Genomic DNA, 26,169 nt, shown 5'->3' with positions numbered 1-26,169 from the left:
GCAACCAGGACACAAACTGGCGCCGATTTAGGATGCCAGCGTTACAGGCCGCAGTTTTAACTGCTAAGCCACAAAACCAGTCTCTCCTTCTTTTAAAAAACAAATTCACAAAAATTTGTGCTTCAGGTACGCTCTTAGGCAAGTTACCTTTTGGGTAAAACATTCATTGTGTTGCTTTATCTTAAAGAAAAAAAATAGTCTTTAAGGAACCATCTCCTTTAGCTTAAACACTCAAGGACAGTTGAAGCAGTGTTAGAAATTTGGGAATGATGCCCAGTTTTTTCATTATGTAAAAAAAAGGAAATATTCAAGACTATTGACATAGGAATATAAGTTTACATGTAACACATGCAGTGACTCCAAGGAATATCGAAACCCCCACTGCTCTTATCTCCTCTAACAACGTTGGGGATTCATATGCACCTCATATTTTAGCTAGAAGACTGCTACCTGAATAAGAGGAAATCAAGATAAAACCCAACTAACTAGAGAATTCTCTCCAATTCTTTACAAAAAAAATATGAAAAATTTTGGCAACAGACAGTGGTGATTGCTGCATAAACTTTGAATGTAATTAATGGTGCACTTAAACATGATAAAAATGGCAAAGTTTTTGTTATATGTAGTTTCTACTATAAGTAAAATTACAAGTCTTCCTCACATCTACTCCCAGAGATTTTGGAAGTCATTCTCAGTGGTTCCCCAAGGGGCTAGCAGTGCAGACGGCCTCAGGGGCCCTCATGGATTCCACTCACAAGCCAAGAAGAACCAGTGCGCTGCCAGCTCCTTTCCACACTAAAATTATAGCAGCTTTATATCATTCCTTTACAGTTAAAAACCCAGGGTGGGCCCGCGGCACAGTGGTTAAGGCACCAATTGGAAGGCCCACTCTCATGTTGGAATGCTGAACTTGACTCCTGGCTTCACTTCCAACCCAGCTTCTTGCTGATGTGCACACAGGGAGGCAGCAGTTGATGCTCAAGTACTTGAGTCCCTGCCTCCCAGCTTGGACTGTGTACTTAGCTCCTGGCTTCAGCCTGACCTGACCACTGGGAGCATTTAGGGGTTGAACCAGGGGATGAAAGAAATCTCTCTTCCTCTCTGTCTCTCTCTCTCTCCCTTTCAAAGGAATAAAAATGAGTAAAACAAAAATAAATAAATGAATAAAATTTAAACGATTTTGAATCTTACTGCGAATCAAGATAAACACCTCTGGTGCTACGGCCAGGCAGAGCACAGCCTGACGGTTGTTTTAAAGGGAGGAGGAAGCTATGAACTCCTGACTTTGGAGGTCCAGTCTCACCTTCATTTCTTCCACTGCACTCTCAAGTTCTTCTGGGGACCTGTATTCAAAATCCCTCTCCAGGTACTCTTCCTCGGCCTGCGCCATCCACTCCTGCATCTCGGCCAAGTCTTTCTTCAGGTTCACAGCTTTCTCCTGACTTTCAGACAACCTGTGTTTTTGAACAGCAATCTAGAAAGAAAAAGCCATTCCCCCACATAAACCAGTTTTAACTTGTTCTATGTTGAGTTCTTGTTTTTAATATTTAAAGACACGGCGGTAACTTTCTACAAAGAGTCTTACATCTTAAGATTCAGACAAAATCTTTTATACAATTTGTGCTGATGCTGTGAAAAATAAGCAATGATAAAAATAATATTATAACTAGGATTTTATTGCATATTTTAGATATTAACCCAATCTAGAAATACCCATTATAATTTTGAAAATGCTGAATATTTACAGAGTAATAGCAGGTGTAGAATCTACATATATGCAACAAAAGCATATATAGCAAATAATATCACTATAATAACACTATTATGAAAAACAGGAAAACCTGGAAGCAACCGAAATATCTATTTTCTCCTTTTTGATAGGATTTCTTATTGAGATTTCACTTCGAAAAGATGACGAAAGATGCCTCTAAAATACTGCTGTACAAAACTTTGGTTCTAATCATTTATTACACTTACCTAAGACACACAGACACCAAAAAAGTACATTAGAACATACATATGTGTCTGAATCTGGTTCAATACTTTAAAAATATTTACAACCTTCTCTGAAATACTTCACTAGAGTCTGGCCTAAGCACAGACCAACCTGCACAGTAGGAGAGGATACTGCTGCACAGCAGTAGTGAAGCCATGATGGCACTTCATCCCCCTTCACAGCACTGGCCACTTCCCAGGGCTGCCTTGGCTGCTAAGCTGATGGGAACCAAAAGCTGGCACAGGAATCGGATGGCGTTCACCAGAGCAGGTTAAGTAAGACTCTGTGGCTTTCCTGTTCCTTCCTCTCAGCGTCACAGTCAAAAATAGACAGGGGCCCATTGGGAGCTTTACTTTTACTGCCTTATAGAGTATACTTGGAGCCGGTGCCAGCAATGCATACAGTCAAATTTCTTAAGCCCATTCAATGAGCAGTTCAACTCCGTGAGCTTTTCATTATAAATACGATAAATCATGTCAACACATGCAGAATTCGTGGGTCCCATTTCCAGAAAATTCTCTTTACTAACATTTTCTGAACACTAATGATTTTGTTATTTTTCCTGATCCACAAAGAAATAAGAAAAATAAAGACACCATAGTGAGTTTTTGAAAAAGAAAAGAAGAAAGTCTTGGGACAGATGTCAGGCCTGGTGGTTAAGACACCCACATCTATATCACAGTACCTGGGTTCTATTCTAGGCTCCAGCTCTGGTTCTCAATTCCACCTTCCTGCTAATGCAGACCCTGGGAGGTGGCAGACAAGGGCTCAAGTAGTTAGGGTTCCCACCTGCCAGCTCCAGTCTGGCCCTTACCCAGCTGTTGCAGGCTTCTCAGGAGTGAATCAGCAGATGGGAGCTCTGTGTCTGTCTGGTTCTGTCTGTCTGTCTGTCTCTCTCTCTTTCCCTCCTTCCCTCCCTTCCTTCCTCCCTCCCTCCCTCACTGTCTCTCTCTCTCCTTCTCAAATTCAAAAATAAAATTCCAAAGTACAATGAATTATTGTGAGATTATATACTTGACATTAAAATGGTCTTCTTTTCATATCGTGGATGTAACAGATGAGACAGACCATTTTTGTGTGTTGATATGTTCTATATGCCTGGACTTTCTTAGCAAAATGAAAATTTGATAACATTATGCTTGTCTAAAACTACTCTAACACTTTCACTAGTCAATGGATATTCAATAGTTTAGAATTGCACTAAATGATTGCTTATACAACACATGGTCACCTCTTTCCTGAGTATACTTCAAAATCTCCCACAGACTTAGTCCCATGTTCAAATCAATAACAATTTACAATAAATTCTATGTTGTCTTGTGTGGATGGAGAGACAGACAGCTGAGTGACAAACACGTAGAGACAGATAAAGGCTTTTTGCCTTCCTTGCTGCACATTGCCACGTCCACAGCATTTTCACTATTTACTTTCTCAGACAACTCAGCTGCTTCAGGCACATGCCATCCTAGCCATTCACAGAAATGTGAATCTGGCCAGGATATTGGATGATCTTATAAAAGGATTAGCTTCCTAAGTGTCATAATGATATCACAATTTGGTAAAAGAATGTCATTATTTTGGGGGGAAATATGCAAGAATATTTGGGAATAAAACATCTTGGTACTTTCTACATCCTATTCAAAGTACATTTCTAGCCAGGAGAAGAGGGTGCGTGTATATACATATACATACATAAAGAGGCAGAGAGAAAGCCAGCAAATGTAAAATACTAGCAAATCTTGTGATGGGTATTTTAGAGTGCTCCTCTATCATTGTTTCACTTTTCTTTACATCTAAACATGTTAAAAAATAAAGAAGTTAGGGTAAAACAATAGAAATAAAATGCCCAGTGTTGCAAATATAAATTTTTCCTATATGAACATTGGCCAAAAAAATATTGCATTAAGTGCTACATATAGTCTATCTCTAGCACTGCCTGTGAAGTCACATTTCCTCCTTTATTTTTCACTTCTTTGTGAGTCACTTCAGATATAAATAATCTATGGCTGGCGCCACGGCTCACTAGGCTAATCCTCCACCTGCAGCACCGGTACCCGGGGTTCTAGTCCTGGTTGGGGCACCGGATTCTGTCCCGGTTGCTCCTCTTCCAGGCCAGCTCTCTGCTGTGGCCTGGGAGTGCAGTGGAGGATGGCCCAAGTGCTTGGGCCCTGCACCCACATGGGAGACCAGGAGGAGGTACCTGGCTCCTGGCTTCGGATCAGTGCAGCATGCTGGCCATAGCAGCCATTTGGGGGGTGAACCAACAGAAGGAAGACCTTTCTCTCTGACTCTCTCTTTGTCTAACTCTGTCTGTCAAAAAAAAAAAAAAAAGATATAAATAATCTATAACTTCACTAAGAAAACTGCAACAAGTGAAAGAGAACGAATCACCTTCCTCCAGCACTAAATGGTTGCCTTTCCTTTCCTTCCATCAGCAGTGGATTTCAGCCCTCATCAACACAGACTCACTTCAGACATTCTTTTTTTTTTTTTTGACAGGCAGAGTGGACAGTGAGAGAGAGAGAGACAGAGAGAAAGGTCTTCCTTTGCCATTGGTTCACCCTCCAATGGCCGCCGTGGCCGGCGCGCTGCGGCCCGCACACTGCGCTGATCCGAAGCCAGGAGCCAGGTGCTCCTCCTGGTCTCCCATGGAGTGCAGGGCCCAAGCACTTGGGCCATCCTCCACTGCACTCCCGGGCCACGGCAGAGAGCTGGCCTGGAAGAGGGGCAACCGGGACAGAATCCAGCGCCCCGACCAGGACTAGAACCTGGTGTGCCGGCGGAGGATTAGCCTATTGAGCTGCAGCACCAGCCACTTCAGAAATTCTTTATCTCGGGCCAGCGCCGTGGCTCAATAGGCTAATCCTTCCCCTTGCGGCGCCGGCACACAGGGTTTTAGTCCCAGTTGGGGTGCCGGATTCTGCCCTGGTTGCTCTTCTTCCAGGCCAGCTCTCTGCTGTGGCCCGGAAGTGCAGTGGAGGATGGCCCAGGTGCTTGGGCCCCGCACCCCATGGGAGACCAGGAGAAGCACCTGGCTCCTGCCATCGGATCAGCGCAGTGCGCCGGCCGCAGCGCACCAGCCGCAGCGCACCGGCCACGGCGGTCATTGTGGGGTGAACCAACGGCAAAGAAAGACCTTTCTCTCTGTGTCTCTCACTGTCCACTCTGCCTGTCCAAAAAAAAAAAAAAAAAACACTTTATCTCAATCTCTCCTCCACAACTGCTCTCTCTTTCTAAGCGAGGTCCTTCCCTCCAGCATGCAAATATCCTTTAATATCTCTCATTACTGAATGGACCAAAAACACCTCTTTGGATCCCCATCTCCAACACTCATGCTATTTCTCAGCCCCCTTGCATAGAGACATTTCTCAGAGTTGATTCCACCTGTTGTCCCAGCTCCTCACTTGTCATGCTTTTTCAGCATTCTCCAATAACCTTTTTCCCCATAATAATACTGCACCCACTTTTATCAAGGTCATAAAAGCAACCATCTGGTCAAGTTTACAGCATCATTTGCAGTTGTGATGGGCCTCAGCAATGTCAACCTTCAGCACTGTGGACAGCTTTCTCCCCCTAGCCTCTCAGACCACACATTCCCTGGCATTTCTCTTCTCTTACTGAACCTTTCCTTCTTAGTGTCCCTTTATCCCCTTTGAGTTTTTAGGGAGCAAGTGTGGGACACCTCCACTGGCCAACAGCCAATGTCTAACAGTATCCCAAATTTAACCCCACCAGAATAGAGGTCACCATGTCACCTGCATCCCAAAAAGCTGCTCCTCCTTGAGTCTTTGTTGCTCCACTAACGAGCATCACAATTAATTCACACAAAGGGGAAGCTTTACCAAAATCCTGAACTGTCTTTCACCATTCACTTTTTCTTCTATCAAACACCTGATCCTCTTCCCAGGTCCCATCTCCATTTTCAAAATACAGTCAGAATCTAATATGTCTTGATCTGCACCCCTACCTCCCTAGTCTAAGCAGCCATCCCCTGCTCCAAAGCTGCAACAACCTCATAAATATTCTGTCTTCATTCTTGCCTTCTCAGTGCAAACTACCCAAATGACATCCCGAGTGATCTTAAAAGAGACCTATCAGATGTCACATCCCTATTCAAAATCCTCAAATTTTTTTGTGTGTGATGACATATTTGAAACAAAATCCAAAGTGCCCACCTCCATGGTCATACCGACTCCATCCTCTGTTCACCTGCTGGCCTCAGATACACCTGTTCTCCAGCTGATTCTCCTCTCTGCCCCATTGCAACTACCAGCCCTCTTTATCTCTTATGGAACACATCAGACTCCTTCTTTCGACAGAGCTCTGAAACTGGCCCTTCCTCATGCCTGGATGTTCTTACCTGAACTTCACGTGACCCAGCCCTTCCTTTAGAGTTCTCGACTCTCAGTCCCAGTCTCAGAAAGTCCTCTGATCATCCTCTCTGAAAATAATCCACTTTGCTCTAACTGCATGCTATCCCTGTCTGGCATGATTCATTGTTCACCTGCCTCACTAGAATGCAAGCTCCTTAGAAGAGCTGTTTTGGCCGGCGCCACGGCTCAGTTGGCTAATCCTCCACCTGCAGCGCCAGCACCCAAGGTTTTAGTCCCGGTTGGGGTACCGGATTCTGTCCCAGTTGCTCCCCTTCCAGTCCAGCTGTGGCCTGGGAAGGCAGTGGAAGATGGCCCAAGTGCTTGGGCTCTGCACCTGCATGGGAGACCAGGAAGAAGCACTTGGCTCCTGGCTTTGGATCAGCGCAGCATGCCGGTTGCAGCGGCCATTAGGGGGAGTGAACCAATGGAAAAAGGAAGACCTTTCTCTCTGTCTCTCTGTCTCTCACTAACTCTGCATGTCAAAAAAAAAAAAAAAAGAAGAAGAAGAAGAGCTGTTTTCCCCCGTGCAATGCTGTATCCCAAGTGCCTACAATGATATGTGACAGCAGGCATTGATAAAAAATTAATTACCAGCTGATCAATAAATATTTGCTAAATAAACAAATGATGAATGGCTGTAAGTATTGGGTGAGCACTCCCAAATGTCCTGGGAAAGCAAATACCACCAATGTGTGTCTGAAACTGAATTTAAGACAAGAAATACAGGTAAATGCTGAACCAAACTGGACAAGAGTACTCTCCCTCAATTATAAAAAATGAAAATCCCTTTCTTGCTCCAACTGAGTCCATGTTCTAGTTACTTTGGCTACTGGTTTTAAAACTGGATGAATTAAGAACAACCATATAAAATGTTTTTAGTTTCTTTCTACCAACAAGTCTAAAACATATGATACACAGATTCAGGTCACACGAATTAAAATGTATCTTTGATTGATTTTAGCAGCTAACATTTATGGACAATCTTATCCATAAGCCATTTAAAATAAAACTCTTAATAAAATTTCCCCATGTGGACATACAATATGTACACACATATAACATAGCATAATAGACCAATATAGCAATTTTAATACTAGCTTTTAAAATCTTTAACTCTTTTTGTAGATTGCCAATTGATTTGAATTGCTTTTTGTTTTTAGTAACCTCAGTTAACCATACTTTCTCTCAGTTGGTACTGTTAATACATTATTGGCTTCATCTGTTCACAGAGCCATCCCAAAGTACTGAATACAATAGAAGTGGCTGGAAAAAGTCCATAGGAACCTATAGGAGGGCAGCTAAACACAGAACCAACAACGCTTTAGTTTTATGAGCAGCAAATCATATATAACTGTGGATGACAAAAGACTTTAAGTCGCCATGTTTAAAATTATAAACTCATCAGCCAACAAGAGGCACTTGCTTACTTCACAGTACCCTTGAAAGCACCTGTAGGATTTTACAATTTATTTAACCCTTTAGGCCTCTGGGACTTTCTCATTAATATAACTATCATGTCTAGTAACACAAGATCATCAGACTTTTTAATTCTCAAACATTTGTATTAATAGCATTTTCCATTATAGAAACTTAAAGTTTGATACCACATCACATTTTATATGGTTGTGCTTAAGTTTACTGGATAAACAAACTACACCACGTTAGATATTTAAGAGGTGTTTTCAAATACATGATTCTTAAAATTTATAGAAGGCATTGGACTTTCTGGTAAATTTTTTCTTAAGTTGTTATCTAATGGTTGAAACTGTTTGCTAAGTATTCATGTGATATTGCTAATGTCAGCAAGCGATCTAGGACTTGCTCCCTCATCTCTCTATTCTAAGCCCAACTTGTTCTTTCATTTCCCTATTCTCTTCAAGGTAGGAAACTAATTCTATTATGAAGGAATCTGTAGGACACACAATTTAATCTTTAGACCTTATAAAAGAAATGGCTTACATTTTTCTGTAATAGCATAGCCAAAATAAGAACTTAAATAATAATCTCATAGCTAGATTCACTTCGCCATCAGCGAAGTATACAGTAAGTAGAAAAAACCTCCCTTTCAGACCAAAGGGAAAGAAAGTTTTAAAGTGAGAATATAATTTTCCTCATGGGCATTGTCTACCTTAGAAAAACTACTACAGAACATGCCTGTGACTATAGACTTGTAGTTCAGGCCACCGAAGATTAGAGATGGGACACGGGCACTCCCTTGACTTGCATCCTCTGGTCTGCTTGAACACAAACCAGGAGGAAAAGAAAGCTAGGCATCAGAAGCAATGGGTGGCAGGCCTATTAATGGCTGATCTGTACAGTGATCTGCCCTCAAGGAGACCCAACAGGCCAGTCCACTGCAGTGGCTTTCAATGTGGTAAGCCTGGGCTTCAGCAGAAGTCAGCTTGTGAAGAACCCTGGCAGCTCTGCCAAGAGTTGGATCACTGGAAATGGACCTGCCCTGGAGTCGAAGGATGCCCAGGTCAGAGCCACAGATCTTATTGGCTCTAAGCTGAAAAGCCCTTCACTCAGCCCAACTTCCAAAGTGACCACTGCAGCTGAGGGGATGGTCAAATAGGGTCAGCAACATTGCAGGCAGAACTGTAAATTTCTTGTTAGAGATGCCCCCTGCCTTTACCTGGCCAGCTCTCCTCCCAGCCCAGCCAAGTAATGAAAGTCAACAGAGTGCCTTCCCCTAGGAGGTTCACACCTCCCTTAGGATGTACCCCATGTGAAGAGATAGATAGGTCTGGGCCTCTTAACTTACAAGGCCTAAAGCCCACCAGATTATTATCAAGCCCCTTCTGTCAGGTTCTATTTGCCTCTCAATCAGAAAACTTAATTGTAGCTTAGACAGCACCTTTCTTAGCTCCTCTAATAATGACTCTGTCCTTTGTTCTAGACCCTGTCTAGTGCACTTGGGCCTCATTCCTTTGTAAGCATAACCTCTACTCTACCACCAGTGGCTCTACTCCCAACCTGTGTGTCTTCCCCACTCAATGCTGTATAATTGTTCAAACCTGGTAAATGCCACTCTTAGGATCATTGGTTACTATCCTCACTCTGTCTTTTATGACCTTGTCTAAATATGATCAGAGTCGGCGAACTTGGAAGGCTTCCATAGCCTTGGCAACTCATGACGACAGCCTAGGGTGGTTACTGGCGCCATAAACTAGAGTGTCAATTTGTTGGGTCAACAACAGGAGCCACTGTGCACTTGCTCCTCATGTGGGATCTCTGTCCTTAATGTGCTGTACATTTTGATTTAATGCTATAACTAGTACTCAAACAGTATGTTTCACTTTGTGTTTCTATGTGGGTGCAAACTGTTGAAATCTTTATACTAAATTGATCTTCTGTATATAAAGAGAATTGAAAATGTATCTTGATGCAAATGGAAGGGGAGAGGGAGCGGGAGAGGGGAGGGTTGCGGGTGGGAAGGAAGTTATGGGAGGGGGAAGCCATTGTAATCCATAAGCTGTACACTGGAAATTTATATTCATTAAATAAAAGTTAAAAAAAAAAACTGGATGAATTAAAGAATCAATTTTGTCAGTCAGGAGATGCTACTGTTTTACATCTCTAGCAAACAACTCAGAGTACAGGTGAAGAACTTACCTCCTTGCTAAATTTCTCCAGCTGGCTTTGGTAGTCAGCTAGTCTTGAATGCACCCAAGTTTTGATTGAAGCAATGGGGCAGCTTCGAAGATTAGTCTCTACTTCTTTCATGTTTTTCAGTGAGGTTTCAATTGTGTCTATTTCATTAACAAATGTCTGAACATATAAAACAAATACACATTGAGTTTATTCCTAAATAAGTGGATTGCATAATTATAGTTTCTCTGCTTTGATCCCTGCAGATACTGCAAGAATGGACTGCTTAGGGATCAGGATTTTTAATTACCTCAGAAATATTGTGCCTTAAAAAAAAGTCAGGTGACATGGGCATATGACAGAGCCATCTGCCAACTCTGTCTGAGAATACCTGACTTTTTGTGAGGAACAGTGGTTTTAATTAAAGAAGACATATGATTTCACCAAATATAAATTGCATGTAGTATTACTAGCAAATTTCATGTGTTTCTTAAAGCATCACCACGTGGAACAGTAAAAGCAATATACAGCTGGCAACTATAGTTTACCACACTGAGGTTGCTGTGGACAAAGACAGCAGCTCCTAGTGAACTAAAACAGTTCTCGTTCTCATTCCAGTCAACATTCTACAGCGATGGCCAAAATAAAATTCTGGTTAATCAGACATACTTTTATTAGTCATAAGATCAAAAAAAATTGTATGATGAAAGATATCAAGGCTTAATATCACACCATGTTCCTCCAACGTTAATAATAGCAACAAACAAAGAAAGAGAAAGGTTATTCAGCATGCAGGTTCCCCAGATTAGCAGAACTCACAGAGCATTGGTCCAGCTGCCTCTGTAGACCTTCAGCATCTCCTTGGGCAGCCTGCTCTGTCCTTAAGAAGTCTTTCACACCATCCCTCCACTTCTCAATCACTTTCGAATCAGCCTATATTGAACAGCAACACACAGGGATATTACTCATTGGCATGCAACCTACTGTATCTCCAGAACTATCCTGCTGGAGGAAAAAAAGAAAAAAGGCCACTTTTCAAAACTTTGCTAGCACCATTTTTGTTTATTTCCTTTTTTGAAAGCATTCCAATTTTGAAAATAATTATTTTCTTTGTCCCTGACTAAAATCCCTAAGAGGTGACAGTTTGTGTTAATTCTAAAAATCTCAAATAAACCCAGCTATTTAAGTGCAATTTAATTTAAATTTAAATTAATATCTATGATTTTAAAAATCCAAATTACAGGGGAGGGGAAATGCGTTTTTAGGAATAATCAGTTTAAAAATCTTTTTTTCTCATATAATTTTGAAGCAAATTTCTATTACACTAGCTACTCAAAGCAGGAACAAATAAGTAGCAAGGTGAAGGAAAACACAATCTGTTGTTGTTCATTTGGCTGTGTGGATGTCTTCTTATCTGGGAACTCAGGAGAGTTCCCTGCCCTGGGCCATTCTTTCATACAACATTTACTAGGCACACCATGATCTAATTACTGTGTATGGAACTGGGAGTTCAAGGACAAAGGAGGAAGCAAACATTTTGCAGAGACAAAGAGACTTCAGAGACAAAGCAATGTTGGAACAGCACCAAGGAACGCAAACAAGTGGATGCAATTTGAGCTCCAAAATTAAAGTGATCACCACTTCGTTCCAAGGCCTCCCCTCCCATCACTGGTCAATCTGACTGGCTGACTTCCCTACCACTGACCTTTGTTCCCTTGTACCTGCTTCAGTGATTTGCTTCTTGTTCATTGCTAGGAACGTAAAAAAAATTTACTATCCTGTTTAAAAAGCCCTTCAGTTTTTAAGACAGCTGCCATCTATTTTTCAAGTCTTCTGTTGGCTAACTATTCCCAATTCCTTCAGTGCTGTCCCTAAAACATGATAGCCAGGTACTGCCCTCCCCATTCTGGAGAATACACTCTGGAAATTACATCAAGTTTTAATGTCTTTACACTCAAATACACAGAACCAACTACTTTTATCCTTGTAATGTTTGACGTGAATCACAATGACAGAAATTAAAATGTGAATATTACACTCATAAAATGCCATCTAAATTATTTTCAGTTTTATTTTTCTTATTATAGGGTTGTTTTCTGCTCCTTTTGTCTTATGGATATATTATTCACAGTATTATAATTAACTAAATCTTCAATATTCACATTAACTATCAAAATAAATTTCCCTATATTACTTAATTGGCTCTAGTAAATTCAGGAATTGATATTTATAAATGTTAAATTTCACCTTCTTATGTTAACAATAATAGTTAGCAGTATAACAATAATGAGTCAATAAAATAATTATGTTAGTCTTTCCATTTTCCTATCCTCTCTTCTTCCCACCCTTCTTCTTTCAGCCACAAATCTGGCCCAGAGAGGTTCTTTTTCCATTCTTTTCTGATGAACTCTAAGTTTCTCCCAAGTAAAAAATGAAGTCAATGACAGTACCTTCCTGAGCATTCCCCCATGAGGACACCATGTCATTATTAATCAACAGACTTCAGGCTGTTTTCAAAATATGGGAATCTGCATTATACGAGTACTCCACCAGTTTTCCACTTCCCCCCTTATAAGCTTATAGGAAATGATGCAAAATACTTTGCTGAAATCAAGACTTGGCAAGAATAATAGTTCTAAGCATTTGTTGAACTAAATGAACATGCATGCATTCAAAAGCAAGATTCTATCACTCTGTATATCTAATAAGCTAGTATTCTTCCTCCAAAACAGAAAATAAAAGGAAACAGCACTTAAAAGGAAATGAGTTCTGGTATCCATTTCAGGTCCAGGTGAACAGCATATACTTTGTGATGTATATATAAGATCTCTAGGGGCCGGCACAGTGGCACAGCAGGTTAATGCCCTGGCCTGAAGCGCCGGCATCCCATGTGGGCGCCAGTTCAAGATCCAGTTGCTCCACTTCCAATCCAGCTCTCTGCTGTGGCCTGGAAAGCAGAAGATGGCCCAAGTCCTTGGGCCCCTGCACTCACGTGGGAGACCTGGGGGAAGCTCCTGGCTCCTGGCTTCGGATCAGTGCAGCTCCAGCCGTTGTGGCCAGTTGGGGAGTGAACCATCGGATGGAAGACCTCTCTCTCTTTCTCTGCCTCTCCTCTCTACATGTAACTGACTTTTCAATAAATAAATAAATCTTTAAAAAAAAAAATCTCTATGGGTTGGTGCTGTGGCTTAGTGGGTGAAGTCATTGCCTGCAGCATCAGCATCCTGGCTGCTCCACTTCCAGTCCAAGGTCCTGGCTTCAGTCTGGCCCAGCCTGGCTGTTATGGTCATTTGGGGAGTAAACCAGTGGATGGAAGATCGATCTCTCTCTCCCTCACCCTCTCCCTCTCCCTCTCTATATATAACTCTTTCAATTAAATAAAAATAAATCTTTAAAAAAAAAAAAACTAATGCGCTCCTCTTAATTAGGACAATGACCCATCTCCTTTTTTCTTGTAGTTTCTCAAAGACCATGATGCGCTCTATGAGATCACAACAATTCCACTGCTAACTTGGGAAGCAGATTTATGCTCTAAAGGAACAGTGTGGCTCTTCATGTGACCCATAGTTCAGACTCTAATGTACTCTCGGTCATGACTATTATACATTTCTAGCTTTGATAGCCAGTCTACGATGAAGATGGCAAGCAAGAAGTTCTCAAATAGCTAGACTCTTCTGCCTTGTTTGCTAATATTGCACCATCCTGCCCAAGCACTCGCACACCTCCTTTACTCCAAGCACAGCTTTGAAAATCCTTTTCTTCGCCGGCGCCGTGGCTTAACAGGCTAATCCTCCGCCTTGCGGCGCTGGCACACCGGGTTCTAGTCCCAGTTGGGGCGCTGGATTCTATCCCAGTTGCCCCTCTTCCAGGCCAGCTCTCTGCTGTAGCCCAGGAAGGCAGTGGAGGATGGCCCAAGTGCTTGGGCCCTGCACCCCATGGGAGACCAGGAGAAGCGCCTGGCTCCTGGCTTCGGATCAGCGCGATGTGCCGGCCGCAGCAGCCATTGGAGGGTGAACCAACGGCAAAAAGGAAGACCTTTCTCTCTGTCTCTCTCTCTCACTATCCACTCTGCCTGTCAAAAAAAAAAAAAAAAAAAATCCTTTTCTTCATAATGTACATTCTCCTCCAGCCTCCTCCCCTGTGTTCTTTAGCCTGTCAGTGTTTGTACAGACTTGTACCACTCAAGTATTTGTGGTTGGTCACAGGTCTCTTCTGTGCTGGCTCCAACATTCAAAGATCTTATCACAGATGATATGTGAGAAGACATGCTTAGGAAATGATGGAGCAAGGCATCCAAAAAAGAAGTGAAGAAAGAAAGTATGACTACATCCAGAAAGTTCATAAACTATGACATTTTTTAATTGCCCATTTGACTTGTCACCACAAATTCTTGCACTGTTAATCTCCATTCTGAACTTTTAAAGGATGCATTATAGTGCAATATAACTGAGAAATGTATTAAGTCTAGCTTTGCATAAGGAAACCTGATAGTCTCTGGGTCAAGGATTCTTGAAATTGATATGGATGCATTATGTTCTAAGGGATTTCAACCCCAGTCAATCCTGGCTGAAGTAAGTAGTCCTACCCACCCCAACCCCTGGCAGCAGAGGAAGAGTTATGGTATCAACCGCACTACTTCCTTCTCCTTCCTGCCCTCTCTCAGATACACACAGACCAACATGGGTACACACAATTCACATTGTTTCTTGTCTCCCCCTTACACTTTCACAAAGAGAAAAGCAACAGGCAGACAAGCCATGGTGACCAACTGATCCTCACAAAGAAGAGATGGGAATCTGGAAGTTAACTACCGTCATGACTGAAAATCCGCCACATAATCCTGACCATGTGAGTTCTAAATGAGGTAATGTGCCCTTGAAAGACTAAGCGCTGAGAACCTGGCTAAGCATGAGACTAATAGTGTTTCTGAAGCCTCGGTAGCTCTACTGTAAAATAGAGATAATAACAACTTCGCCTGGTTGTTTTGAAAAACAGAGATAATGTTTAGACATAGATGGCCACGTAGAAGCATGCAATAAATGGAGAAATCTACAAAACCAACTTTTTTATTATTGCCATCAAACCATCAAACAGCTACCACTTCCAAGTGTTGGTGTGCATGCCCCATCTGAGGTACCACAGGAATGAGCAGCCAGGGTCAGGACGTGTTTGTGTAAGGTCAGTTTAATTTGCCTTTAAATTACTGCTAACCTAAATGCCTATTCCACCCTGCAACTGCTTAAATGTAAATATTTAAGAATGGACATTTGGAAGAGCTGCTGCTTATCTGTGTGACTACCTGCTCAAATACAGCTCGGCAGAACGAATCCACTAAATGAGGGAAGGTCCAACCTTGAGGAATGCCTGGTAGCAGCGGGATGACCTGCCTGTGGCCACACCACCTGAGAAGGATGAGTCAGTCACTGAGAGCAATAGGATAGCCACCACCTGTGTGAACCGAGGGCCCCAGGGAGCTCTGCTCCACCCTCCGGCCCCTCTATGATTTCTCCTTATTCACTGGAAGGAAAACACTGTCTCAGTTAACTTGTAGCAGATGCTTCTGTGCCTTTCAAAACTACCGAAAGCCTGCTCATCTATGTCAATTCTATAGGAAAGAGGTCACAGAGATTGTGAAAGAGGTCACACAAAAATATTGCTTCTCTGTCTATTTAAACATTACCCAGCTGATGCACATAGGAGTTTCTAGTCTACAATAATCACAATTTTTTTCCCCATCTCCATCCACTTACAGAACAAAAATATGAACACACACACACATGCACACATAAATACCTCTGGGGGCACTTTACTTCTTATAAAGCAGTATCAGAAAAAGTACTTGTACATTTCTAAAATAAAAGTCACTATTTCACATGCCATCATAAACAAAGGCAATGATTTCTCATTTCTATTTTTATGTATAAATATTCAATTAAATATAAAATTATGAATATGGTGTTTCTGAAAATCAAAATATCAAATATTCCAGTTTGGAAGGGTCAAGATTCATCAGGAGCATCAGCGCTGGGAAGCAATTTTTTGGAAGCATTTGGGGTGGCCACACCCAGCTAATGGGTCACAGAAAGCAATGCAAGGTCATTAAATTAACCACAATAACCTTCCCTCATCCCAAACCCCAACCCACTCCCCTGAGCTTAGGGATGGAAGGAATTCCAATCTTGGTAACTCTGTGTTTAAGACAATAAGATTCCAAGGTATACAAATGCTTCCCAAGACTTGATTACAGCGAAACGCTCATTCTAGTCTACAATAATCACCCAGTTTGACCCTTCCAAACTGGAATATTTGATATTTTGATTTTAAGAAACACCATATTCATAATTTTATATTTAATTGAATATTTAGACATAAAAATAGAAATGAGAAATCATTGCCTTTGATTAGTGTTTATGATAGCATGTGAAATAATGACTTTTATTTTAGAAATGTACAAGCAGTTTTTCTGATACTGCTTTATAAGAAGTAAAGTGCCCCCAAAGAGGTATTTATGTGTGCATGTGTGTGTGTTCATATTTTTGTTCTGTAAGTGGATGGAGATGGAGGGAAAAATTGAATGTGATTATTGTAGACTAGAATTACCCCATTCCTCCCTTGGATGTTGGAATGTTCAGTTTTTAAGCTGCTAATTTCTACCCCCAGACATAGACAAAAAGAACTGTGAAATCAAAATTAGCACAAAAAGTTAAGGTAGTAGCATTCCTGTTTATTTGGTTTTATAATATTTATTAATGTCAAATCACTAACTTGAAAACAAGTTCTTTCAAGTAGGGAGGACAAGTCAATACAATGTAGATCAAACTACTAGAGTTCGTAAATGTAAGGTGTAGAATGTACCAATATCCTCTTCAGTAAAGTAAAAAGTATTCAAAATGAGGAAAAAAAAAAAAAAAAACTTGCAAGGGGTTGGCATGTGGCCTAGAAGTTCAGACACCAGTTAAGATGGCCACATCCCACTATCAGACTGCCATGGTTCAATGCCCACCTCCAGCTGTTGACTCCAGCTTCCTGCCAGTAGGGTCCCTAGTGGACAGTGGTGATGCTTCACACAGTGGGGTTCCTGCCTCCTAGCGGGAGACCTGGACCCACCTCCCAGCTTTCTCCCTCCCTCTATTTACCCCTTTCTGTCCTTCTGACTCTCAAATACTTTTCTTTTTTAAATCCATATGCAGTTAAGTACATCAATTTTGTTATCTAGTAAGAGTTAAAGCAGTCATATTGTATATTACTCCTAGGAAGTATTTACCATTGCTTTTTTTAACCATAAAATAATTCCCCCAAAATTTCAAAATTTAGTTCTACTTGTCTCAGAGCTCCTGATATCCACTTCCACATCCTGCATCACAGCGAGTCCACTGGGTAAGAGTCTTTGTTTAATAGTGGAGGGACAGGAATGACATACAGGTGCCCTGATGTTCACGATAAGCAGTCACTTCAGTTTACAGCTTCAACTTCACTACAAAGGCGGAAGTGGGAAAGTTGTCTTAAGGCACCCATAGAGCAATCACACTCACATCTACTTACTTGCCCGATGCCAGACAGGGTTTCTGTCCTCAAAGAGCTCATACCCTAGGGGAGGAGATACTCACAGTTCTAATTGCAATAAAAAGAGGCCAGAGTTGGGGTTATTAGAAGGATGTAACCCACACATAGTAGAATTGTGTAACAGGATATAACCCTGCAGCCTGGGTGTGGGGGTGAGCATGGCGGAGGCTGCTCATAGAGGAGGATTAGTCTCAAAGGGAACACCAGGAGGATAAGAATTCCAAGAAGCACACAATACTTCCAGAAAAAGCCAATAGTCAGAGTGGTGCTTTTCAAGCTACCATGGGCTTCCCATTGGGCTCAACTCCTGGTGAGGACATAAGCTGGGCTTCAGGGCAAGGAAGAGACAGGAGCACTGAGATGCGGTGACAGTACTTTGCAACACGATGGGGAAGGCAACGTGCACCATCTCAGAAGTACAGCTCTGCCATCAGTGCGGGAGATGAACTCCAGAGGGAAGTGTCCGGAAGCAGGAGGCAGATTTGAAGGGTAATGGGACTGTCAGGGCAAGAGACTGCATGTGAGCCACAGCACAGCAAGAAGGGGCTGGAGGCTGAGTCTCCGCTGACAGCAGCAGTGGAAAAATAGAAGAGCAAGTTCTGTATGTGCCTGTGGGACATGTTCATGATTTCTCAGTTGGACCTCGCTGCAGGAGATCTTGAATGGGGGAAAGGAAATAACACAGAATACCTTGCAGACCCTGAATCCAAAGATAATCCTGCCAGGGGTGAGAGATAGAAAGCAGCCTCTCAGGATTTTATTTCATCCTCAGGATTTGCAAGAAAATCCTATCACTGAAATCAATCATGGGGAAAAAAATGATGCCTGTTTCATGTATTCTCAAATATTCTGCTGTCTGGAAAAAGTAATGGTATTTTGTAAAATCAGCTATTAATTAAACACAGGAATCAAGGTCATTACTGTGGCATGGCATTGACAAAAATGAAGAATTTAAGGCAGTATTGGAACATGATACCATGAATACGAATATGCAGGCCATGGGGCATAGTAGGTAAAGCCTGCGACAACAACGTCCCATATGAGAACCGGTTTATGTCCCGGCTCCTCCACCTCTGATCCAGTTCCCTGCTGCTGACTTGAGAAAAGCAGCACAAAATGGCCCAAGTGTTTGGTCCACTGCCACCTACTTGGGAGATGTGGTTGAAGATCCTAGCTCCTGGCTTCAGCCTGGCCCAGCTCCAGCCACTGCAGCCATTTGGGGAGCGAACCAGGGGACAGAAGACCTCCGCCAGTCCCAGCCCCGTCTGTAACTTTGACTTTCAAATAAAATAAATCTTAAAAAAAAAAAAATGCAAGCCAATCGCAACCAGCCTTGTAGACAAGGGAAACAGAGGTAATAGGGTAAAATCCAGGTAACAAAAAACTAAAATTTGCACACAATAGATATTCTTATAAGTATTACAGGATTGTGAGGTGGTGGGTGCGAAATATGCACACAGCTATGAAAATACTTGCAAAATGTAAATGCTCTGTGTTAATGAAAGGCCTTATTATTTTTTAAAAGATTTATTTATTTATTTGAGAGGCAGAGTTACAGAGAGAGAAAGAGAAATAAAGATAAAGAGAGAGAGAGAGAGAGAGAGGTCTTCCATATGCTGGTTCACTCCTCAAATGGCTGCAATGGCCAGAGATGGTCTGATTTGAAGCCAGGAGCCTGGAGCTTCTTCCGAGTCTACCATGTGGGTAGCAGGGGTCCAAGTACTTGGGCCATCTTCCACTGCTTTCTTTTTAAAAAAAAAAAATTTTTTTTTTTTTACTTATTTACTTGAAAGCCAGAGTTACAGAGAGAGAGAAGGAGAGGTAGAGAGAGAGAGGACTTCCATCCGCTGATTCACTCCCCAATTGGCCACAATGGCTGGAGCTGCACCAATCCAAAGCCAGGAGGCAGGAGCTTCTTCTGGGTCTCCCATTGGGGTGCAGGGGCCCAAGGACTTCTACTGCTTTGCCAGGGCATAGCAGAGAGCTGGATCAGAAGTGGAGCAGCCAGGACTGGAACCAGCACCCATAAGAGATGCTGGCACTGCAAGCAGCGAGTTTTACTCACTAAGCCACAGCTCCAGCCCCTTCCACTGCTTTCCTAGGCCATAAGCAGAGAGCTGGATAGGAAGAGGAGCAGCCAGGACATGAATGGTGCCCATATGGGATGCCAGTGCTACAGTCAGAGGCTTAACCTACTACACCACAGTGCCAGCCACAGGCCTTACTATTTTAAATAGCAGGATTCATACTCCAACCTTTATGGTATATTATTAAATGTCCCTTATGGAGTACCAATATCCTTTGGACTATAGCACAGAAAAAAATGGACAGAACTAGAAATACTCATGGACTCTTCTTTTTTTGTTTACCTTGAATATGTTAACCTCCATAAAGGAGCCATTGTTAATGGTAGCTGCCCTCCAGGAAAGCAAAGGAAAAGGCATTAGGGAGGAACAGAAACTTAAATACTCACTCTAAATATTTCTGCTATTTAGTTTCTTCGCACTGAACGGTCTTCATGCATTACTTATATAATTAAAATCCATCTTAAACAAATCAGCTATTTTCTCCCTAAGAAACATCATTATTCATGGGCACTGAATTAAAACCTACTATGCATCATGCCTTAAAGACAAATAGAATTTAAATGCCTAAATAATCATACATCAAGTCATGGAAAAGGGGAAAATGTGCTAACCTGCAAAGGAATATTTACTGTTATCCAGTAACTTTGGGGGAAAGTTGTAATGTTTGCCTAAGTGGATTATATTGTTTAGATTTTTGTTGGGATAGCAGTAGAAGAAAGCCAAAGTCCCTGGGCCCCTGCACCCACATGAGAGACTCAGAAGAAGCTCCTGGCTTCAGATCACTGCAGCTTGAGCCATTGCAGCCAACTGGGAAATGAACCGGCAGATGGAAGACCTCTCTCTCTCTGTCTCTACCTCTCTGTAACTCTGCGTTTCAAATAAAGAAAATAAATCTTTTACAAAAAAGAAATAATAGGCCGGCGCCGTGGCTTAACAGGCTAATCCTCCACCTAGTGGCGCCGACACACCGGGTTCTAGTCCCGGTTGGGGCACCGGATTCTATCCCGGTTGCCCCTCTTCCAGGCCAGCTCTCTGCTATGGTCCGGGAAGGCAGTGGAGGATGGCCCAAGTGCTTGGGCCCTGCACCCGCATGGGAGACCAGGAGAAGCACCTGGCTCCTGGCTTCAGATCAGAGCGATGCACTGGCCGCAGCAGCCATTGGAGGGTGAACCAACGGCAAAAAAGAAGAACTTTCTCTCTCTCTCTCTCTCTCTCTCTCTCTCTCTCTCACTATCCACTCTGCCTGTCAAATAAAAAAAAAAATTTTTTTTAAAATATACAAATATAATTTTTAATGAAGAAGGAATATATATATGGTCAACCATCTTCTAGTTTGCACACAAAATAGCAAATAAAAATATAGTTCATTATTACAAACCTACTGCTGTGAAAACAAAGTAACACCTAAATCTCCAGATACACATGTGCAATATTTTTAATGGAAATAAATATTTGGCGTGTGCCCCAGCTGGCCACTTTAAGTGCCTGGATTTGCTACAATAGTAACAACAACCCACTAAAAAATAAAGCTGGATTTCTATAAACACAGGACACTCATGTTTTGGAAGAATACTTATTCTCCTAAAATTCCATATTAAAGTATTGGCCCACACTTAGCTAAGCCAAAAAATACACTTTTAATACTCAAAATCAGATTAACTTTTAGTTTAATCTTTATTTGTAAATTTTCCTAGCTACACCTCAGATTTAAATTTGAAAACAAAGAGATGGTCTTTTGAAAAGATGAGAAATATTTATCCAAACATTTCTCAATGTTCACATTTACTGACATCTTGGCCAGATAATTCTTTTGTTGTAGGGAGTGTCCTTTGCATTATGGGATGTTTAGCTTGCCTCCAAGGCTTCTACCCCAAGATAACCCCCGCCACAGCTGTGATGGCTAAAAATTGTATCTAGACTTTAACAGTCTCTGGTGGGGAAGGGAAAGGGGTAAAATCCCCTTCGGCTGAGAATCACTGATAATCCAATGCCTGGACTCCAACTACAAAGTTTAGAATCACAGATAAGGTTAATTCTCACTTTTCTTTTTTTTTTTTTTAAAGATTTATTTTATTTATTTGAAAGACTGAGTTATAAAAAGAGGTAGAGACAGAGAGAGAGGTCTTCCATCCGCTGGTTCATTCCCCAATTGGCCACAATGGCTGGAGCTGTGCTGATCTAAAGCCAGGAGCCAGGAGCTTCTTCTGGGTCTCTGACGTGAGTGCAGGGACCCAGGGACTTGGGCCATCTTCTACTGCTATCCCATAGCAGAGAGCTGGATTGGAAGAGGAGAAGCCAGGACTAGATCCGGCGCCCATATGGAATGCAGGCACTAAAGGCCAGGGTTTTAACCCACTGTGCCACAGCGTCAGCTCCAGGTTAACTCTCATTTTAAAACTGGAAATAATTGGGGCCGGAGTTGTGGCATAGCAGGGAACACTGCTGCCTGCGGCACTGGCATCATATAAGGGTGCCAGTTCGAGTCTCGGATGATCCACTTCTAATCTAGCTCCCTGCTAACAGCCTGAAAAAAGCAGCAGAAGATGGCCCAAGTGCTTAGGCTCCTGCACCCACATGAGAGACCTGGAAGAAGTTCCTGGCTCCCAGCTCCTAGCATGGGTCACTCCCCATGCCTGGTCCAGCTCTGGCTGCGTCAGCCATCTCGGGATTGAATCAGTGGATGGAAGATCCCTCTCTCTCCCTCTCTCTCTCTGTAACTCTGGCTTTCAAATAAATAAATAAATCTTTTAAAAATAAATTGGAAATAATAACAAGTGATAATATACCAGAAGAGGATCTACTCACAGAGTTAAGTAAATAAAAAATATGAAGCTTAGGGCCTGCGCTGTGGCGTAGCGGGTAAGGCCGCCGCCTGCAATGCCAGCATCCCATGTGGGTGCAGGTTCGAATCCCGGCTGTTCCACTTCCGATTCAGCTCTCTGCTGTGGCCTGAGAAAGCAGTGGCAGATAGCCCGAGGCCTTGGGGCCCTGCACCCGCATGGGAGACCTGGAGGAAGCTCCTGGCTCCTGGCTTCAGATCGGCACAGCTCTGGCTGTTGCAGCCAGCTGGGGAGTGAACCAGCGGATGGAGGACCTCTACTTCTCTCTCTGCCTCTCCTTGATTTTCAAATAAATAAATAAATCTTTTTTAAAAATATGAAGCTATATACCATACATTTTCTTCATAATCATAATTAATGTTTACTCAAATGAAATTTCAGTCTAGAAATACACTTATACTTCCAGGAAACTACTCCAAATAAACCCCGCCTGCCACACACACACAACCCCTCCATCTTTATTCCCTTGCTGGTCATTCACTAGGGCTGTCCATCAGTTCTTGGATCAAAGAGCTTCCCTCCAAAGGCAGAGGGCCCACTCATCAAATCATTGTGGATCCCTTCCACACTGACCTGTGTGGTCTACCAGCTCCACTTCTATACAAGAATTCTCTTGATTTTTTAAAACATCATTTCCCTAATTTTTATCTTCACTTTTCAATCTTTTCACCATTTTAGCAACATTTTTTACATAAGGTCCCCTTGGATATAAATCAAATATGTATCTCCAAGTCTAAGTATCTAAATCTCCTACTACCACTCACAGAAAGCATTGAAAAACATTTATTGATGCTTTCTCTGTGGCGGACATTGTTCTAGAAGTATCCTTCGGATACAGAGAAAATAGCTAACAAAGATCCCCAACCTCATAGGAAAAAAGCAAAAAAAGACAAAGGAAAGGAGGCACTGGGAGGACAGGCAACCTTTAGGGGAAGGTTGGGGAGAGACTGGGTCATTTCCCATGCAGAATAGTGAAAACAGCTGATGTGGAAATGCCACTCATCCATTTTTCTCACAAGAAAAATTGGAATCTTGTTTGTTCTGTCACTTTGCCCTTATACATCCTCACATTTATCTTTTCCCCTTGAACTATATCACTACTTCATCTGTCAACATTTTCAGATGTCACAACAGATATAATTCTGGATTTTTATGTCCCTTGAATTTAATTTGTTGTATTCTAGGGCCAAGTTCAGATTGCTAGTTCCAAAACTGAAAACCTCCAAAAGCCCAGGTTCAAAGTCTTAGCCATTTGCTTCTACCTGAGCTACTTCTACAGCCCAAACAAGTTACCACTATTACCTATCTACATTTCATATAGGTCTCCCGTGCCTGAAACACTGTTCTAACCAATTCTCTATTATCTTTAAGGTCCATCTGACCTCAACGCAGGAGACATTTCTACCAAAAAAAAAAAAAAAAAAAAGAAGAAGAAAAGAAAGAAAGAAAATGAAGTACTCTCCAGCATGTCTTTGATAAGCAAGTTATAAATCCCAACTCAAGTACATAACAATGTGGCACTAGAAAGAATGCAAAATAATGGATTTTTTAGTCTTATGTGAAAATTAATGTTTGCTCTATAAGGAACTTAATCTCCTAATGGCCTCTGGATTTACCTCAAATGTTCTGAGTTTGGGGGTAATTTCTTCAAGCAGATGCAGGTCTTTGGAAACTTTTGCCTTTAATTTGTTCCACTTCCCTTGGACATCATCGAATTCTTGCTTATATGCCTTTTCTAAATCAGGAGGGACGTTTTTCTGCAAAGTCTTGGTTTCTTCCGCCAGTTTATGTAATGTAGGTTTTTGATTCTCAAGGATTTCATCAAGATGCTGGAAGAAGTTTTAAATAATTAAAAGTAGGCACAAAAATGAATCTGTACAAATATAATAAGATGGAGTGTATAACATCATAAGTCACCTTTAAAAACCATTTTAGCAAAAACCAATTATGAATAACTCATGAAAAAACAGAAACAATCAAAAACAGCTCAAGCTTCCCCTTCAGGAGCTCTTGTGCTTGAAAAACATAATTATTCAGTATCCTAAAAGCCACTGGAAGAACATACCCATTTGGGCCACATGTGCAGTGCTCACTGAGTGGTCTCTTATCAGATGAATTAGGGCAGGGGAATAGGTTTCCTAACTCGCCAACAAAGCATTTTTATTAAAAAAAAAAAAAAAACAAAGATCAATTCAACCAATAGTTCACATTATGAACAGGTTGATTATCTTAGGCTAATTAAAATAGAAGGAGAAAATAGGATTTCTATTAAAATATTAAATAATAATCATTACTGAGGTTTCACATTATATGAGACTTCAAAAATTAATGGATAAATCCAGCTTCCTGCTAGTGCACCCGAGAAAGCAGCAGAAAATGACTCAAGTGCTTGGGCTCCTACACCCAAGTGCGAGACCTAGACAAAAGCCCAGGCTGCTGGCTTCAACCTGGCTCAGCCCCAGCCACTGTGGCCGTTTCAGCAGTGAACCAGTGGATGAAAGATATCTCTCTCTCCAACCCCCACACTCTGTAACTCAGAATTTCAAATAAATAAACATACCTTTTTTAAAAAATTCATGGAAAAATGAAATTTAAAAATATTTTATTGCAAAAAATCTGAAATTCATGCATAACTTTTTTTCATAGACATCTTCTATAAATCTTTGAAGACCCTTCATAGAAAGCAACTGTGAACTACAAGACATTTTTGGACCAATTCTGACCAAAAATGATCAATATTATTTTGAATTGCAAGAAAGCATTTTAACATGTGCAAAATGAGATAGAAGAAATCGTATAGAGCTCCAGCACCTGGGATCCATATTACCTTTTTTTCTTGCAGAGCCTTCTCCACCTTGGAAAGATCATTAAGGACATTCAAAGACTGCTGGGCCTTATCTTCTGAATCATTTAGTGTATCTTTCAGTATTTTCAATGTTTCCAGGTATTCACGAGCAGGTTGATTCCTAAGTTCTGTTTATTTAAAAATACTTAGTTTGAGAAAATCATGTTAGGAATCTAAGATTGTTACATATAGAAATAATCTTCTGTATGTAGTAAGTGTATCCCAATAAAGTAATTATTAAGTAAGACCCAATGAATAAAATTTAAAAGGGGCTCTTCAAGCTAATAAAACAGATCATTGCATTGGCATTCCTGAGAATCAGAGAGTGACTTCATTCCTGCGCATGTTGATGTTTGAAATACTAACTAACCCATTACCATTTTTCTTCATTTCATCATGCTGAAATGCCTCTCTGAGGATGGAACAATGCTACTTTTGTCCCATAGAGTCTCCTCTTCCCTGATAGCTACACATAGAATAGAAGAAAACAAAGATCCCCTCACCACTCTTCCTGTAAAGGCAAGCATCGAGACAAAGCCGTTTGCAGAGTGGTGGACATGAGCTGGGAAGACTACAGCCAGGCTGCCACAGGCACACTGAGGAGCCAGCAGGAAGGGTGTCTACTGCTGCTGCTAATGTGAAAAGCACATACAAGCAACGCTTGTGTGGAAAGGAAGTGACAGCATTCGAACTACAAAGAAGTGAAACCAGCTAGTAGCCAAGGTTAAACTAATTCCAGATCCTTGTCAAACATGAAAGCATACTTTGCACCAGTTAGTTGAGAAAGAAGTACAGTCTAACATTTCCTGCACATCCTAGGTTAATTGATTTCAATTAGCAATGACGTGGTGTCCGAATGCCTTACCAGAAAAAT

The 26,169-nt window shown here is 41.6% G+C and overlaps 1 protein-coding gene across 5 annotated transcripts in view; it reads right to left on the bottom strand.

The window, feature by feature from the left end:
• The window catches only part of UTRN (utrophin), a 591,543-nt gene that overhangs the window by 368,609 nt on the left and 196,765 nt on the right, over positions 1 to 26,169 (bottom strand). For all 5 annotated transcript variants that reach the window (XM_062186881.1, XM_062186876.1, XM_062186879.1 and 2 more), the window contains exons 22-26: positions 25,278 to 25,423; positions 24,067 to 24,279; positions 10,780 to 10,893; positions 9,985 to 10,140; positions 1,304 to 1,474 (exon numbers count right to left, since the gene is read on the bottom strand). In XM_062186881.1, coding sequence (XP_062042865.1) covers positions 1,304 to 1,474; positions 9,985 to 10,140; positions 10,780 to 10,893; positions 24,067 to 24,279; positions 25,278 to 25,423 — 800 coding nt within the window. The remainder of the gene's footprint in view (positions 1 to 1,303; positions 1,475 to 9,984; positions 10,141 to 10,779; positions 10,894 to 24,066; positions 24,280 to 25,277; positions 25,424 to 26,169) is intronic.

Source organism: Lepus europaeus, chromosome 3 (assembly GCF_033115175.1).
Source record: "Lepus europaeus isolate LE1 chromosome 3, mLepTim1.pri, whole genome shotgun sequence".
Classification (NCBI taxonomy): Eukaryota; Metazoa; Chordata; class Mammalia; order Lagomorpha; family Leporidae; genus Lepus; species Lepus europaeus.
Note: the sequence above shows the minus strand (reverse complement) of the source record. Positions and strands in the feature narration are given on the sequence as shown.